The sequence below is a fragment of the Phoenix dactylifera genome, chromosome 16 (genome assembly GCF_051530095.1).
Source record: "Phoenix dactylifera cultivar Ajwa chromosome 16, Ajwa_hap1_PhDact_Kaust_v1.1, whole genome shotgun sequence".
NCBI lineage: Eukaryota > Viridiplantae > Streptophyta > Magnoliopsida > Arecales > Arecaceae > Phoenix > Phoenix dactylifera.
The window spans coordinates 17,638,336-17,655,039 of NC_143205.1; the positions used below are offsets into that span (position 1 = coordinate 17,638,336).

At 35.9% G+C, this 16,704-nt stretch overlaps 2 protein-coding genes across 2 annotated transcripts; one reads left to right on the top strand and one right to left on the bottom strand.

Moving 5' to 3' along the window:
• Window positions 1–963: 963 nt before the first annotated feature.
• On the top strand, window positions 964–5,393 carry LOC103701071 (uncharacterized). Its single transcript, XM_008783025.6, has 2 exons — window positions 964–1,448; window positions 5,067–5,393. The coding sequence occupies exon 1, from the start codon at window positions 1,046–1,048 to the stop codon at window positions 1,406–1,408; it is 363 nt and encodes a 120-aa protein (XP_008781247.1). The 5' UTR covers window positions 964–1,045; the 3' UTR covers window positions 1,409–1,448; window positions 5,067–5,393.
• Window positions 5,394–9,923: 4,530 nt separating this feature from the next.
• LOC103701072 (uncharacterized) lies at window positions 9,924–14,973 on the bottom strand. The gene is made up of 3 exons (XM_008783026.5): window positions 14,635–14,973; window positions 14,150–14,390; window positions 9,924–10,410 (listed from the first exon to the last, which is right to left on the bottom strand). Exons 2-3 carry the CDS (start codon window positions 14,333–14,335, stop codon window positions 10,231–10,233), a joined length of 366 nt encoding a protein of 121 aa, XP_008781248.1. The 5' UTR covers window positions 14,336–14,390; window positions 14,635–14,973; the 3' UTR covers window positions 9,924–10,230.
• Between the last annotated feature and the right edge of the window lie 1,731 nt (window positions 14,974–16,704).

Below are 16,704 nucleotides of genomic sequence, written 5' to 3' on the forward strand. Positions count from 1 at the left end.
TTTTGAGCATATCCTTTTAGAGGGCCCCACACAGGTGTCGCCTAGACCCATAGTACTCTTATTTGAAAGTCTTTTTAACTGTTTGCATGCTGACAGTAATAGACTTTTCAGGAATTGCATAATCTAAGCTGTGTCAAGGGGTTGACAACCTCAGTATCTGATAAATTTGAAACAAAATAATGTGAGGAGCAACTTCAAGAATCCATGCTGCCCACACCAACATAGGCTGTCTGTCGCATGGACAATAATTGCATTATTTCATGAGGATCTAAGATCTTAGTTGAGACCAACCAAGATACCTATCGTGTTAGTATCAGCTGTACACCAAGGTGACTGAGATCAATGGTTTTCAAGATCTTCTCTCTTATATCTCTACAATTTAATGCAAAAACTAGGTTTCAACTCTGCTGAAGCATTCGGTACCACTTTTGCTTTTCAACAAAAAATTAAAGGAAAAAACCATATCCTTCTAACTCAAAATTCCATAAGAGAAAAGTCTTAAACAGCATGGACGAACGCTACTAAGATGCTAATGCACAATCTCTAGAAGGGAGTGAGAGCGAACAACACTAATACATGATATCTCTGAAAGCTACATATCTTGCACCTTAATTTTTCCCTCATGTGCATAGCATAATTTTAGATCCCACGATCAAATTATAAAGATACTAATTTCTCTTTAGTGTGGGTATGTTTAATCCTGCATTAACTATGTAAAAAATAAATTTTGGATATTTATATAGGACTAAAACATTCAAATAATATTTTTTAGCTATTTTTTTTTTTGTATTGTCCTAGGTTGCCGGAAAGCTTAATCTAATTATTTTAAAATCTTTGTTTGTAATTTTGCTCTCAGGAGTGTGTTTATCAGATAGGATTGCAGCCATCACTGCTTTCGTCATGCGATCACAACCGTCCATATTTTACATCATGTCAATCGCACGTGCCCGGCAGCATATGGGTAAAACCCTCACTTTTCTCAGCGGCGGCACCAGAAGCAGCCTTCTTCTTCGCAGTCCACTGCCTTCCCTCTCAAGCTCCATCCATGGCGGCCACCTCTCCTTCCTCGTCTTCTTCGCCGTCTTCATCGGAGTCTCATGGAAGCGGCGGCCTCGGGGGAGGGGCGAGAAGGCGGCAGCTGGGGCTCGTAGCGAACGCGATGAAGCGCAAAGACAGCTTCGTGCAGCTGTTCCTGATGACCGGGATCCTGATGCTGAGCCTGCGATCGCTGGGCCAGAAATACCGGATCCACGACCTCTCCCACGACACCTCCGACCTCCGCCAGGAGCACGACTCCCTCGCCCTCCGCATGGCCTCCATCAAGGACGCCCTCCTTCACGAGGCCTCCCTCGATCCCTCCGGCCTCCTCGCCTCCCACCTCCGCCGCCTCTTCCAAGACCCGAACTGATGTCACTGAGCTTTCAAAGCTTCCTCTCCCCTCCCCTGAGGTCAGACACCATCCATCCTCTCTTTTCCCCACCAGTTTGATCTAGGGTTTCTTTTGTCACTTCTTTATCTGTGTTTTGGTAGCTTAAAGTCACAGTCTTTTATCCGTCTTGACGTTCGTTAGGCTGCGGAATGACGGAATAGAGAGTTTTTGATTCGGATGGAAAATTGGAGACCTATGGGAGAATAATGCAATCTTATTTTGTTACTTTCCTCTACGTTAATAAATATCTGTGACCAAATAATTTTCCATACATGCAGAAGTAAAGAACAATAAACAAAAAAAAAAGATCGGAGAAAATTTGTACTTTTTAGGGTTAGTTTCATTTCCTGCCTTTCTTCTTCCCCATCCCATCTCTTCTCACTCATATGTTATTATCATGAGGTCAGTAACCTTAAGTTGGAACATTGACGTGGTAATTTGCTATCAAGCATCACCAAAAATCTAATCTGTCCCACATAATCATATACTGATTGTGTTATGTGTATTAAAAAGCTAAATACGGTAGGGCGTACATTTTACTTTATGCCGGTGTTTGAGCCTAATTTACCCTAGAATATGAAATCCACATATTTAAAAGCTAGTACTCTGTGAAACATGCATCTTAATTTCAGGAAGAACCAGGCAGTTGAATAAAAGCTTTTGTTGCATCTTGCCAACTTTCCAGTGCAAGTCTTTAGCTTCACTGGCTGGTAGTGGTCATGACATTTATGACCAGTTAAAGAGCTTTATTTGGCTTACTCTCCCTATAAGACAATTTCCTATAATATGGCATTTCTAGACTAATGAAAGTGCAGCTATCTGAAGGAAAGATTTGACCTGGTAAAATCACTGAACTGTGAGTAAATGTTTTGACTATGTTCATAGTTGTAAAAGTCAGTCATTGTCTAGTAAGTCGGCATTGTATGATAAAATTGAATTTAGTGAATAGATTTTTTTTATTAAAAAGTAGTAGATTTAGAGATGGAGTCTCATATTGTTCTGTACTTTGACCTGAATACTAGTGTAAAGTAAACGATGTGCATAGGTCCTTTTAACATTTTAATACATAGCATTTTATATGACTAAACATGTGAAGTGACGATGTTTTTGGCGTTGCTTGAAAGCATTTTCAACACAGAAGATTTTCAACTAAAATAAAGTTTGGAGATGAATCATGATAAATTACAATTCAGAAGAAAAGATATGTAATGGGAAAGAAAGGTTGGATATGAATACTAACAGCCAAATCTGGGACCCTCTTCAATTACTTTTTCTTTGCATGTATTCTTTGTTTCTTTTTTTTGCACATATTTGTGTATATAGATGAAATATATAAAAAGAGGGTTTAAGAAAATAAACTGAGGGTAGCAGAAATGATCATGGTGAGAAGGTTTGTTGTAGATCTAAGAAGGATAGAGTGAGAAATGAGTATGCCAGAGGGGTTGTAAAATTTGCATAAATTGAATTCAAAATTATGAGGAATTGATTGATAGTATGAACATTTAGAATGAGATCTATGGGCATTCTAGTAAGGAGAGGTACTTTATGATAGGAAGAAAAAGGAGAAAGGAGGGGTACTTTATGATAGGAAAAAAAGGAGATGTCTTTTAATCTTGCTTGAAGGATATATGGAAAGAGTGGGAAGATAGAAGGCAACATGGATGGTAGTCATGGAAAAAATATCCAAGGTTGCTTTAAGTAGGAATGTGACAGATTAGAGATCATGAAGTTGAGCCCAGATATTTGTTTTGAAGCTTGATTATTATGATTATAGCTAGATGAATCTAATAAAGTAAGATTTTCGTCAGCTTTATTCATAAACTTACATTTCCCGTGTCAATTAGCATTTTGTTCATTAGTTCTCATGGGTTGTTTTTCGTAACAAGTGAAACTATTTTAGATCTACCTTTCAAAGTTGTGTGCAAAGATACTTGCATGTACGTTGGAACTTCTGCAATCAACTCTCATCGGGGTACTCTCAAATTGACAATAGGCAGATTGGAGGTTAGGATTGTTCTTGCAATTCTTATTGACTGTATATTTCGTAAAATTATCGTTGTGGAAGCCTATTAATTACTAAATTATTGAATAACATATCTATATGTCTTTGTGAAAAAATTGATGAGGTTATTCAGAGCAAATGCCTATAGACCATTCACCGGTTACTATATGTTTTATGTGGACACATTTAATAAGTTTTTCTACATTACTTAAGATTTCTGTATTCAATAGTCCTGGTTGTTCTTGTATGCTGGCTAATGAGTAGGGTCTCTATTATTCACAGATAAATATGTAGCAAGTCATTGGGTTAAGATGATGGAAGACAAACAATAATTGAGAATTTTATATTTGAACAAGGTCCATTAATTATCATTTTATTTGATCATGTCTCACTGCAATACTGTGTACAACTTTTTCGGACATCTTCTGAATTCTATCCTTAATCTTCATTGAATCGTAACATCCTCTGCAACGGGACCAGAACCATTTGTTGGAAGGTTTGTATCTGTGTACAACTTGTTGGGATTGACTTGTTCACCAAAAAAATCAAAACAAATATGTGGGTTACTAGCTTCACTCTCTGCACTTTTCAAATTTACTGGTTTACTAGATTTTTCTTCTTCTCAAAAGTCGGACCTATGCTAGGAAAGGATCAATTTCATACCTACGCATGATGTATAATGGAATGTGTCTGGAGTTTATTCCCCTTTGACAAGGCGGATTAAAATGCCAAATCTAAGGTTTTTACCTCCCTAAGCATATATCGTATCCTTTGCTGTACAAATTTTTGCAGATATCTTGGATGTATGCTGACTAACTTTTAAGCTTCATATTAACTGTGAAGAAGCCTCAAATCTGCTGAGTGGAAGCTTAGCTCAGGAAAAAGGGGTTATACAGTCTTTAGAAGCACTAATTCTAACCATGCAATATAGTTTTCATTATTAGAGAAAATTCATTTTGTTTAATCGAAACTGGACTACAGCATTCTCATTGCGAGCAATGAAACTTGATGTTCCCGGAGTTTTTCCCTCAGAAACAAATGTTATCCAAAATCTTGTATTTTTGTCATCTTCAACCACCTCCCAACACTTCCTCTTGAATTGGTTGGAGATCCTACATGCCTCAGAGTTCAACTGAATTTCCTACTTATTCAAGCTAAGATCAAGGATAGACTACGAGTTAATAAAGTACAAACAAAGTTAGGAAGGGTACCTATACAACCTTTCTGCAACTGCTTTTGAAAGCTAAGTTAACGACAATTAATATGACTAGTGCTTGCTAGATTCAAGAAGTATGTGGCCTACCTTTATCCACCAAGACTCTGAATTTCCAGATGTTTTGGTCTACCAAATTGTTGAAAAGTGTAGCACCATACTTCAAAACTGCATTGTCAAACCAAAGACACATCTTGTGCTAGTCTTGTAGATAAGGTCACCCAGCAATCCATTTGGTGCAATGCAATTTTCTCGCATTCCTTCATGCCTACTTATCAACAGATAGTAACAACATTTGGGATCACTGTCCTCATGAACAATGCTACAATAATCTTTTCAAAATTTCCATCATAAATTTCACTTCTTGATGATAGATATACAATATTCAGCATTTTAAATTTTGTTTGTCATATGCTTTCCAGTTTTGCAGAAATTTTGTTGGCAGCCATCGGCAGCAGAAAGTTGTTTGATTGTTGAGCCACCTGCCAACTGTGGGAAAAGGAGATTCTTTATTTTCAGCTGTGGATTTTGGGACCAACCTGAGCAACATAGAAATTTACTGAGAGTATAAGAAGAATCTATAAAGTAAACATTTTGAACATGATTGTGGTAAAAGACAGGTATTCTGCATATGTTTCTCTCTTTCGCCCTCTCTTTTCTTTCTTCTCTCTTTTTCCTCCACATGTACTTCCTACATCTGTTTCACACACAGCAAACCGAAAGCCCTAGCTACTGAAGTTCAGATCTTATATCCTGTTCTATCTGATTTTTCCTGCACAACTGCAACCATTGTCAATATCTTTGCCATATTGTTGCCGCCCTGCCACCAATGTGATTATAGTCTCTATTGCCTCTAGCACTACTATTGCCTTGCGAGATCTTTAGCTCTTTGTATCTTTGCTACTATATCGCTTGATGCAACATGCTGTCATGATGCGAATTGATTAAGGGTGATCGAGAAGGGTAGAGTGCTTATTGCTATTGGCTTGGTAAGGCTTATACAACATTATGCCATGTTGTTTTTGGCAAAGTCTTGAATGGCTGGTTTTGATAACTAGACCCAATTATTGCAGTACCTGAGGGGAAAGAGAAAATGCTTCTCTTCTAAAGTAGCTAAGATAACCTTATTGCAAACCTAGCAGCTGGAGATGCCTGAGCTGTTTATTATATTATTGCGAGCGTTCAACATGGACAAAAATTTTCTAAGCAGGTGGAGAATAAAGAAGTCACCACGATCGTCATATTTATATTTTAAAAATAATTGGCTATACCAAAATGATCATATTTAACATTTTAAAAATAGAAATAGGATTTCTATTTTTGATTTTAAAAATATAAAAATACACGTAATGCCATATAGAATTCCTATCTTTAATATAATATTTTGGAAGCCCAAACAATGGCGTCAAGGTAGGCCTGGAACGAACAATATGAAGTTTGGGTTCCGTGGTGAACGTTTTGATTTTACACATGGAAAGTGCTTGTTAAAGCTTTTAAAAAAGATGTGGACGATGGAAGGAAACTTTCTCAGGCATCCGTATATATTGTTGGACATCACACGCATAGTCTTTTAGAACATGAAGACATGGCTGGCAAAGATCTAAATGGTTTTATCTAATATGTTACTAGTATTCGCCGCACATGTTTTTCTTTTTCTCCTTTTCTTTCTCAATAATTGTTCTTTAGAAATTTGGAGATCCCACTTTTGACTCTAGCTTCGCGAAGTCAGCTGCAAGATTTTTATTATACATAATAAATAAATATAAAATATAACTCTCTCTCTCTCTCTCTATATATATATATATAATGTTGAAGTTGTAAGCTAGACTCAAAAAAGAAAGAAAATAAAAGTATTGGACGACAACCTCCTCCCTCACTCCCCCACTGCATTTGTGATTTACTTTGCCATTGTCGCCCTAGTCGGCAGTGCATACACCGATATATCTTCACTGCATGAACCCCGTGATCATTGCCCTGTTTGAGTCGTTCAAGAGATTGCAAGGCGGTGCCTGTGTTCTCTTATGTTGCTGGGTTGGTGCTCCAAAGGAAGGAGGTGGTGCTAGGATCACCGCTATATATCCGATCAAAGTCGGAAGTCTAACCGGTGTCATGCAGGACATAGGGCTTTGTTGTTGCATCCCTTCGCCTCGATCGACACTTAATTTGAGCCATTCAAGGAGAGATTGAACAAGGTAGTGGTCATGTTCACCAGCATCCTGCTAACGACCATCCTAGTTGAGTATTCCTGTAGATACTTTTCGTCTTTCTTCCCTTTTTCTTTTCTTTATTTCTTTGTTTGTTTGTTTGCTTGCTTTTATTCTTTCTTTTTTTTTCTTTTTTTCTTTCTCTTCTTCTTACATTTCTCTCTACTTGTTCTTCTTCTTGCTTTCCCTTTTTACTTCTTTTCTTCTGTTTATTCCATATCATGGCAAACGACGATCATCATACATGTGGTAGCCCTAAGATGTAACTTGAAAAAAAGATCCCAAATCTTGAGCCAAACAAGACCAAAAAACTTTGAAAATTATGGAGTTTTACTCAAAGAGCACACTTGATAAGTCGGAGCAATAAAAAGTATATGGGAAAAGTTGACTAAGTCAGCTTGAAGGTACCTTCGCATAGGGCATCGTACTATAAACCAAGAAAAAGGAGAGACGTCCAGGTTGAACTATTATGAATAAGACAAGAAAAGATGAATTATGATAGGGTTGAGGTTGATCGAACATGACCGTCAATTTGACAAATAATGCAGAATCTAACTATTATGACAATGTAAGTAGTGAAGGACAGTTGGTGCTAATTACCGAAATTATCATAAAAGGTAGAGGCCAGACCTATTACCGCTAGGAGTAAATGGTTACTATATCATTTGTGTTTTAGTATAAATAATTGAATGCAATTTGAACATAAGATCTTTTGGCCATTCATTTAAACCAATTTATCTTTATCTATATCTTTCAAGTTATCATTGCTTTTACTAATCAAATTTTACATTTTAGTTTCCTAATAGGATCCTAATTTACCGGCAGCAATAGCAGTACAATATCTTATGGCATTGTCTATACCTTGTCTTTTCTTCTTTCAAGCAAGCGGTGCGACGATAGCCAAAATTTTTAAAGGTCAAGATATCTAAACTCAGGCTACCATCATTATCCTCCTTTTATCTCCTTTCCAGCTGATTCAAGGCCCATAATATGCTGCACAATTGCTCACCCTAGCCATTATGCTTGTTACCTCTTGCCTATCCCTCAATGAAAAAAAAGCGTCAACACCTTCCTTTCTTTTTGTCCCTATGCTTTCTTCCTTTCATTTCTCTTCTTTTTTCTTGCCTTGCTTCCTTTTTTTTTTTTTTTTCTTCCTTCCTTTCCTTCTTCTTTTATTTTTCTCCTTCTTTCCCCTTTTCTTCTTTTTATTCTTTTTCCCTTCATTTCTTTCCTCTTTGTTCTTCTTTTCTCACTTGGAGAGATTTCAGATTCCTAATCTTGTTTTCTCACGTGAAGAGGATGGGATAGTCCCTAGAATGTAAAACCCTGGTTTAAAACATAAATAAAGGTTATTGTATAATTTTTATAAAAAAATATTCCATATAATAACTTCATAAGCACTATGAAGCTTTTAAATGAGGGACATATGAGTAATTAAAGTTCAACCAAGAAAAGCTATATAATTTTTCATTACACTAAAGACAATATTGAACTATAGAAGTTGTTACATGAAGCTTGCAATCTCGAGGCTCCAAAGTGCCTTAAGTCTTAACAAGGGATGCATATGTAATTTTTTATCGGCGTTTCACTAAATTTGCTTCTAAGTAATATTGGTTGGTTCAAAAAGGGCCATGTACGTAAGTTACCAACCTCAAAGCCTCAATCTATCGAGGGTCTTCTCCTCGAATCCTTGGCGACCACCTTCTTCCCCATTCATAGGGCCAACATTTATAAACTCCAAAGGCACATCGAAAACTCCAAATTATTAAATGTTATCCTAACCTCATGATGTAAAATGCTGATGAGTTGGGGAATCTTAGTGCTAATTGTACTAAGCCCTAAGCTTGATCAGCAAAGCTAGCTTCTAACTAGAGTAGATGCCTCACTTCTTGAATACGTGTAGTGACTCAATGACTAGCATGTATTTCCCAAACCAAGGAACTAAGAGGCTGCATGTTTTCTTGCAATTTAATCACATACAATTCAATTATATGCTATGATTCCATTACTTGCAATTGCAATTGGAATTGCAGAAAAAGGCTTTGTTTGGTTGCGAATAATTGAATTGCAATTGCCACCTCAATTCATTTATAGCTGTTTGGCTATTTGATGTTGAAAGATATATAATTATCCTGTAATTTTGATAGTAAGGCTATCCCTATAAATTATTTATTTTTTATTATAATATATTTGTTATATTATTTTTATAATTATAATGAAAATTAACATTGTTACTGGATCATCATTAGATTAGTATAAAAGTAATTACTATAGTAATTATATCAATATAGAATATTTTTATTATAGTAATTATATACTATAATAATTATGATTATGTATTTACAGCATGAACTGTATTAACTAACAATTATTATGTACGCATTATAATACCTAACAATTATTATGTATATAGTAACCATTAACATTATATATAGATTATAATTAAAATTATTATGATACAATAGTACTAATAATTAGTTAGTTAACTAAGGAGAAGAGCAGGGTTTGAGTGATGAGCATATTCTCCAAAAAGATTTTTCAATTACAAAGACTCTTATAATTACATCTACAATTACAATTTTTCAGCCAATTGCAACTGCAACTTATCAAGTGCAGGCAAACAAACAACCCCTAATTGATTCTTTCATTTCTAAACATTATTGGTTGATTAATCAGAAGAGAAGAGAAAGAACACTAAATAAAACATTAGCAATGAATTCCATGGTTTTCATGCACCAACAATGATACTTTGAGTCCTAGCATATCATGGCATAAGATACTTTACCTTTTAGGCCTACAGCAAGTATGTACAAACTCCAAGTGAATGCCACACCAAGGCTGAGCCATGTTACACGAGCCCCAGCAGAGCTTATGCGAGGAACCCACATATTGTGATATCGACCATCATGGAACAAACATGTCTTAAAAACAGCCAAGCTGCACCCATCTGCATGGCTATCATATCAGCAGCAACTTTTGCACTTCCAATTCCATCATCTATAATGAGTCCTATATGTTCATACATAATTCGACAAGAAAGCATGACTGCATGATTTATCAATATAGCAAGAGATATTAAACAATGAAAATCATTTTCGACAGTTTTCCTCAAAAAGTATGATAGTATATCTCTGGTGCCTGCAAACTGAACCAGTTCATAATGGAAAAAATTGGAGCTTAAACTTAAGCCTGAAAAATTAGATCCTACTCTGATTTCTAGTTTCGCTTGATAAACAAATATGGCTCTGGCTTCCTCCATCAACTAGAGTAGCAGACAAGAAGATCTGTAACGTTCACCAAGTTTAGATAATGCTTGGTTCTGGTATGGACAAAGATGAAAGAAGAAACACAGTTTCGGCAGAACATATAAAAACAGAGACTCTCACAAAATAGTCGATAGACCTTCCTTCTTTGGGACCTTGTTTCCTGGAAATGAGTTGCGAGAAATGTCAACCAGTGCTTTAAAGCTATATGGCTCGTGCATTGACAGCTCTGATAGCACTTTTCTGTTCAGCTGGATGTTCTCCTTCATCAATCCATGCATAAAATTACCGTAATTCACCTAGCAAAACCACAACAAAGATGATATTTCAGACACCTCCTTGGATTTCTATGATAGAAACCATGCAAAATTGTGGCACTAATTCATATATTTGATAAAAATCGCAATAGATTCTTCTTTTTGAAGAATTTTCTTTCTTCTGCTTCGGCTTGTTTAGTTTGTCTCTTCATATCTATGGCTAAATGGTTGGTACCAGGTCCTCATTTCTTAGCTATATTTTCTTCTAAAATATGAGGAATACAGGAAGCATAGTAAAAGGAAAACTTTGCTTCAAAAACATATTCAGCAAATGTTTAATCAATCAAGTAATCAACTGTGCAAAGACTGCAGCAAAATGAGACTCCTTGTTGGCATGGACATCAGAAGGCAACATATTAGTCAACCTCCTTTGTCCAAGAAATTTCTGTTTGGAGACACCTTAATAGGAAGTCATTGGACATGTAGGTGCCCTTGATAATTACTTGAAGCTTGAAGACATGATTGCTCCTGTGGACGTTAAGGATGAGGTACCTAAGAGCCTTATGAGTTGGCAATATACAAAAAGATTGGATTTCTACATCAGTAGTAATACGAATATGAAGACCTCCATATTGTGAAGACGCCAATGATGATAACGAGGTTTCATCATTCGATCATCTAATCCTTCCCAAATGAAGATAAAAGAAGTGCTTATCATTTTGGGGGGATCTGATATATGCTCAGAAAAACAATAATTGACTTAAAAAGAATGCGGAGGGTAATTTTTATACACCAGCAACAAGGTTATGCAACACATGCACAGTAAAGGAGAGTATCATGTGAAAGACAGTGAGCTTAATGATAATATTTGTCCAAAGAAAAACATTCAGACTCCATTTTGAAATATAATATTTCTTTATTCATTTTATGCAAGATTCAGTTCTATTTATTGTTGATACTTGGATGATTTCTGGAAGTCTTACTTGTACTAGGAGTTCTTTAAATGGATAGATGCAAATTAAAATCCATAGGTGGGTCCAGATCCTATAGCTTCTTCCAAAAGATTTTGGAAGTTTTAAAATTACACATTTATTTCAAGTATGGAAGTACTCATTTTAAAGTTTATCTTCTCCCCCAACAAGTTTTGTTTCATATTTTATTGCTCCTTGGATTGTCACAGTCCTCAGAATATGCCAAATTTGATAAATGAGTTGTTCAGGAAATAATTCTTTCCTTATTGTTTCCATTTTTTCAATTATTTGAGAAGGAGGATGTCAATAATTTTATTAAAATATTTAAGACTAATATAGAGTAATTTAGCAGCTTAAAATGTACAGCTAGACTACTAGCAAGGGATGAATTATGAAGTCTGCAATTATCAGATTCCTGTAGTAGCTACTCATAATATTTAGTATAATTAGATCTTCCCTAGGCTAAGTTTTCATTCTCATGTTTCCTCACACTACTTGATGTGTATCTAAATGTCTCATGCTGCATCACCAATGATATTTTGTGGACTATGTAACAGCATTCTGATTGCAGCTCTTTATGAGTTTGCAGCATCAATCATAATCAGTAAATTAGTTTCTGTGTACCCACAAGATAACTATAATTCCATGACATTGATGCAGTCAGCTCCTTGATAAAAATACCGATCTAAGCACTACACAATTAGCTTGATGCGTGAAAGACAAGGCAGCTTCAAATATTAGTTTAGCAGCTTAGCCCTGACCTGAAGAAGCCAAGCAGCCAGCCTCATAAATCATGATACTAAATCAACTGAAGTTTCATTATGAATTTTTGCAGGCAACAATTTCTTCAGAGACAACTGAATAAGACAGCAACTTACATTACTCAGTCGCTTATATTTACTTTCACCAAAAGAAAAAGAAAAGTTGAAATTTAGCATGCTATTCTGTACGGAAGCCAAAGGCACAATGAATCATTTATAGATCAGAATGGCAGGATTCATGATATACTACTGATGCAATAAAAAAGGCAGCATAATGAAGAATCCACCACAGCAAAGGTGCTTTGATTGAGGAATTTAAGCATCTGATAATACAGTCTAAACTGCCATTAGAAATGACCATGCTGCAGGATTTACACAGTCAACAGTATAAGAAAATCATAACTGAGGAATTTAATGGATAGACACCAATGAAGCACTAATTTCAATTCATTTTAATTATGGGTCATAACCTCTGTATGACATGTTTATGAGATCCAGCACTCTTCTGTCTCAATCTTATGAGCATGTCCTAGACCTTGTCCCTACGAAGACCTTTTTTGGTCCTTGTTGCACATGCTCATATCTCAATAAGATATCCATAATTAACCTCTCTCCAGTATGATAGTTAAACTTCCTTGAATATACTCATGTCTAGAAAGCTACTTCTAATATTATTTCATGTCTCCACCAAACATTTATAATAATGTGATGCTTATGTTATCAGTCTAGATTTTCTTCAAATCATTGTCTACTCTATCCTAAAAAGTGGTTTATGTGGAGACAATGACAAATGTAGCCCCATGTACTATAGCTATTTTTCAATCTTCTTACTCAATTTAGAAGAATCTTATATGCATCTTATTGAAGATTATACAACACTGCAAAAGCACATCAATTTTTGACTGGAGAGAGCACATTCAAACCCATTCTGACTAGATTAGATGCTTCATATCTCCTAATACTTCAATAAAGAAGCTCACCAAAAGTCATGAATTAGAATTCTAGGATGACCCTTAGCCATCAATATTGGATGAACGGCACTTTCAGTTGTACTTCTACTGAACTTGCTTACATATATGACCAAAACAATTCTTGTCTCCGAAAATATTGATTGGTAATTCCTATTAACACCCATTGCCCATGTCCTTGCTGCATCGATTAACACATTTAGCAAAAACAAAATAAAAAAAAAACATCTATGTCACATTTTACAATAACAATGACCATTTAGGTGTTTCCTGCATTTTCGACTCAACTATTTAAATGCAAATAAACAAATTACCTCTAAATCATGTCCCTGGTCTGTTGCTCCATGTTAAGATATAACCCTCCCTTATTGGAGAGAGTTGAACTTGAATCTCACTTTGAGCAAGTGGGCAACGTGTGAATATTTAAAAGCAACGAAGGCTCTCTTAAAGTAGACCACACTTTTTATATTCTTCCTTTCTCTGTTTCTCCTCTCCCTCCTTATGTTATGTATGCATAGAAATTCCATTAAATAGTTGCGATTGACTTTGCTTCATTGTTTTTTTGACTAAGAGACTTTTCTTCGTTGTTATCTTGAAAGAGGAACAATGAGCATCTCATGATTCTCATCTCACAGATAAAGCCCCTTCAAATATTATACAATATCCTACTTGGCAGAAGAAGAAGAACATTATATGATCCAAGTTTCTTATTTCCCTAATTTTGACCAAATAAACTATTTGGCCATCTTTATCATGCTAATTCTCCACTCTTTAATAAATTTTTTTTCTATTTGATACAAAATTCTGAACCATTCTCTCTCTTGCTCTCTTTTTTATTTAATGATTATCTCAGGCTATTCTGTACATATTTCTGTATGCAATCTCTATCATAATGCCCCCTTTATGGAGCACCAGGTAAGAAAATACCCGGAACAAGGTAAACATCAAAACGTTCGATGAAAATGTATAAACTTCTGGCAGCAATAACAATAAGAACTATATAATTCAAGGAATAAAATGGCCATCTTATAATTATTTTACTTCATTTCTTCTCGCAAAGCAAATGATAATTCAGCATTACCCCATGCAGGCGTGTGCCAGCGTTGATGCGCTCGATCCAGAGGGAGCGCATGTCCCTCTTCTTGTTGCGGCGGTCCCTGTAGGAATACTGCAAGGCCTTCTCCACCCTCTCCCTTGCTATCCTTATGCAGTTCTTTGCCCTCCCCCTGAAGCCCTTCGCCAGCTTAAAAATCTTGTCCTTGTTCATCGTTTCCCCCTTCTCCAGCTCCCTCTTTTTCTGATCACCTACCCTCTTCCTTTATCTACAAACCAGAAAAACTTCTCAAAACCACTCCTTTTAACTCTTAACCATTTGCAAATGTCTAGGAGAGAATAAACACTTGAAATTACATCATAAAAAATAAAATAAAACACTATCAATCAAGACCGGAGATAGTAACTCGAAATACGGTCATTAGAAGGGTGGAGTTGTCTCGAGTTACTTCCATTTTCCTTGAGAAAAAAGACAACAAGCGTTTCCTTTTGAGGTGTATAGATAAATCTCACCAGGACTGTGGGAAGAGCACGAGTGAGGTGGAGGATTGATATTCGACGGCGGAGGTAGTGGCGGCAGCCGACGGAGAGAGGGGGATAGGGACGCCTCCGGCGATCGCAGCGGTGGATGCGGCTTGGATTGAGAGCAAACTTGTTTTCCAAGGCGTTCCCCGGAGCGGAAGTAGCGCTCGGCCGTTTTAAAGGCCTTGGCGAGGCGGCGGGAGGAGGGCTGGAGCTCCGGCGGGAGGGCAATGGGGATGGCGAAGGGGGCAGCAGCGAGAGGAGATGGGGCGAGGAGCGGCGGACCTCGACATTCATTAGGTTTGATTTATCTTGCGCTCGAGTCCGAGTAACTGTTTTTTTTTGGATTTTTTTTAACGAAAATCCTCTTAAAAATTTAAATTTATGCGGATACTTCCATAAAATTTATAATTATTTTTTTACCTTAACTGTTTTTTTCGTCACCGTTTATAAAAATCATATTTATTTTAATTAAAAATAAAATAAAATATTAAAATTATTGTTTTATCTTGCATCGAATTTATGAATATTTCTTTTTACACATCTACTCATTAAAAATATTTTAATTATTTTAATTTGAAACTATTATTTTTTTAACGGTATTAAATGACGCAGGTACATATGCAAAAATAAAAATTAAAATAAATAAAATAGCAAAACAAGTATTTCACGAGAATACACATGCAAATATCAATTTTGGAAGAATATCCATGCAAAATTCAATATTTAGAAGAGTATTCATATAAAAAAAATTATTTTTACACTGGCTTTCCCACTATATACGTATAAATACAGTAAATAAAGTCAGAAAAAAAAAAAAAAAAGCCAGCAAAGAGAGTAGGCATACCCGTCTGGTTTAACCAAAAAAAAAACCCCCACCATCTAAAAGATCTAAACTCCACCATCTAACAGTTGACATTGCTTTGAACCCGCACCTGAGAGTGTAACCATTGGACGTGTCCGGCGTGTAAATTGCTTCCACATGATCACTGCATGTAAATGAAAATGGGAGTAGACAGATATGCTGCTGCCCACAAACCCCACGGCAAAACCATCAAAAATAAGTAGAATCTGGAACTATCAGAAGGTGATGCTCTTTTGGTCATTATAATCTTAACGACCATGCCTCTTGTTTCATATTTTGTGATAACTAATATGTATTTGTGCGGTAATTTTATCCTATATGATGCTTTCAATGATTATACCACTTGTTTCACAATGCTTTGCTGACAACATTATTTGAAACCAGTTGTTTGCTAACACCATGGTGCTGATTGACGCTTGGCAGCATATAATTGCTTCTTTCATTTGTCAAATTCAGCGTAGAATATTTTGCCTTGGAAAAGCATGGTTTTCATAGCCTGAACCTCAAGGTGGTCTAGGGCCGGCTTATCTAAAGCAGCCATATTACTGTCTATAATCATAGGTGGCAAGTGGTTGCATTCATCTTTGACAACAATTGGTAAATATACCGGATATTTAAAATTTTGTACCTACGATAATACCATTACATGTATGTCGTCCCTTTGGTGCGAAATCTATGAAACGTTCGGGAGATCATGAACATTTTTGATCTTAGGGCATTAGCTTATCTAAAGTTAGGATCTTATTCTCTGTGTAACTACGCTGCTCATATTGATACACAATTCAATCGCTGCTTATGTGTTTAAATGATAGGTAATGATCCAATAACCTGACAAAAGAATCACCAAGTTCAGATTACTGGTTCTGGAAATTGCATGATTCTCATTTGTACCTCAATATGTACACATCCAATAGTTATATATATACATGCATAAATACAGCAATAAGCATCATATTGATACAAAAACCATACATGCCAACAGATGCACAGCATTTAACATTTATTATACTGATCTCCTACTATTATTGGATGTAGGCAAAAAACCATCAAATTTAAATTAACTAGAAGCTATAATTTGAAGAAAATATGAGCATTCCTCCTTTTGAATTATTACCAAAATAATTATAAAATTGTTTTACATCAAAAACAATGATGACGATCGAAAACATCAGTTCAACTAACTTCTTTGAAAATTT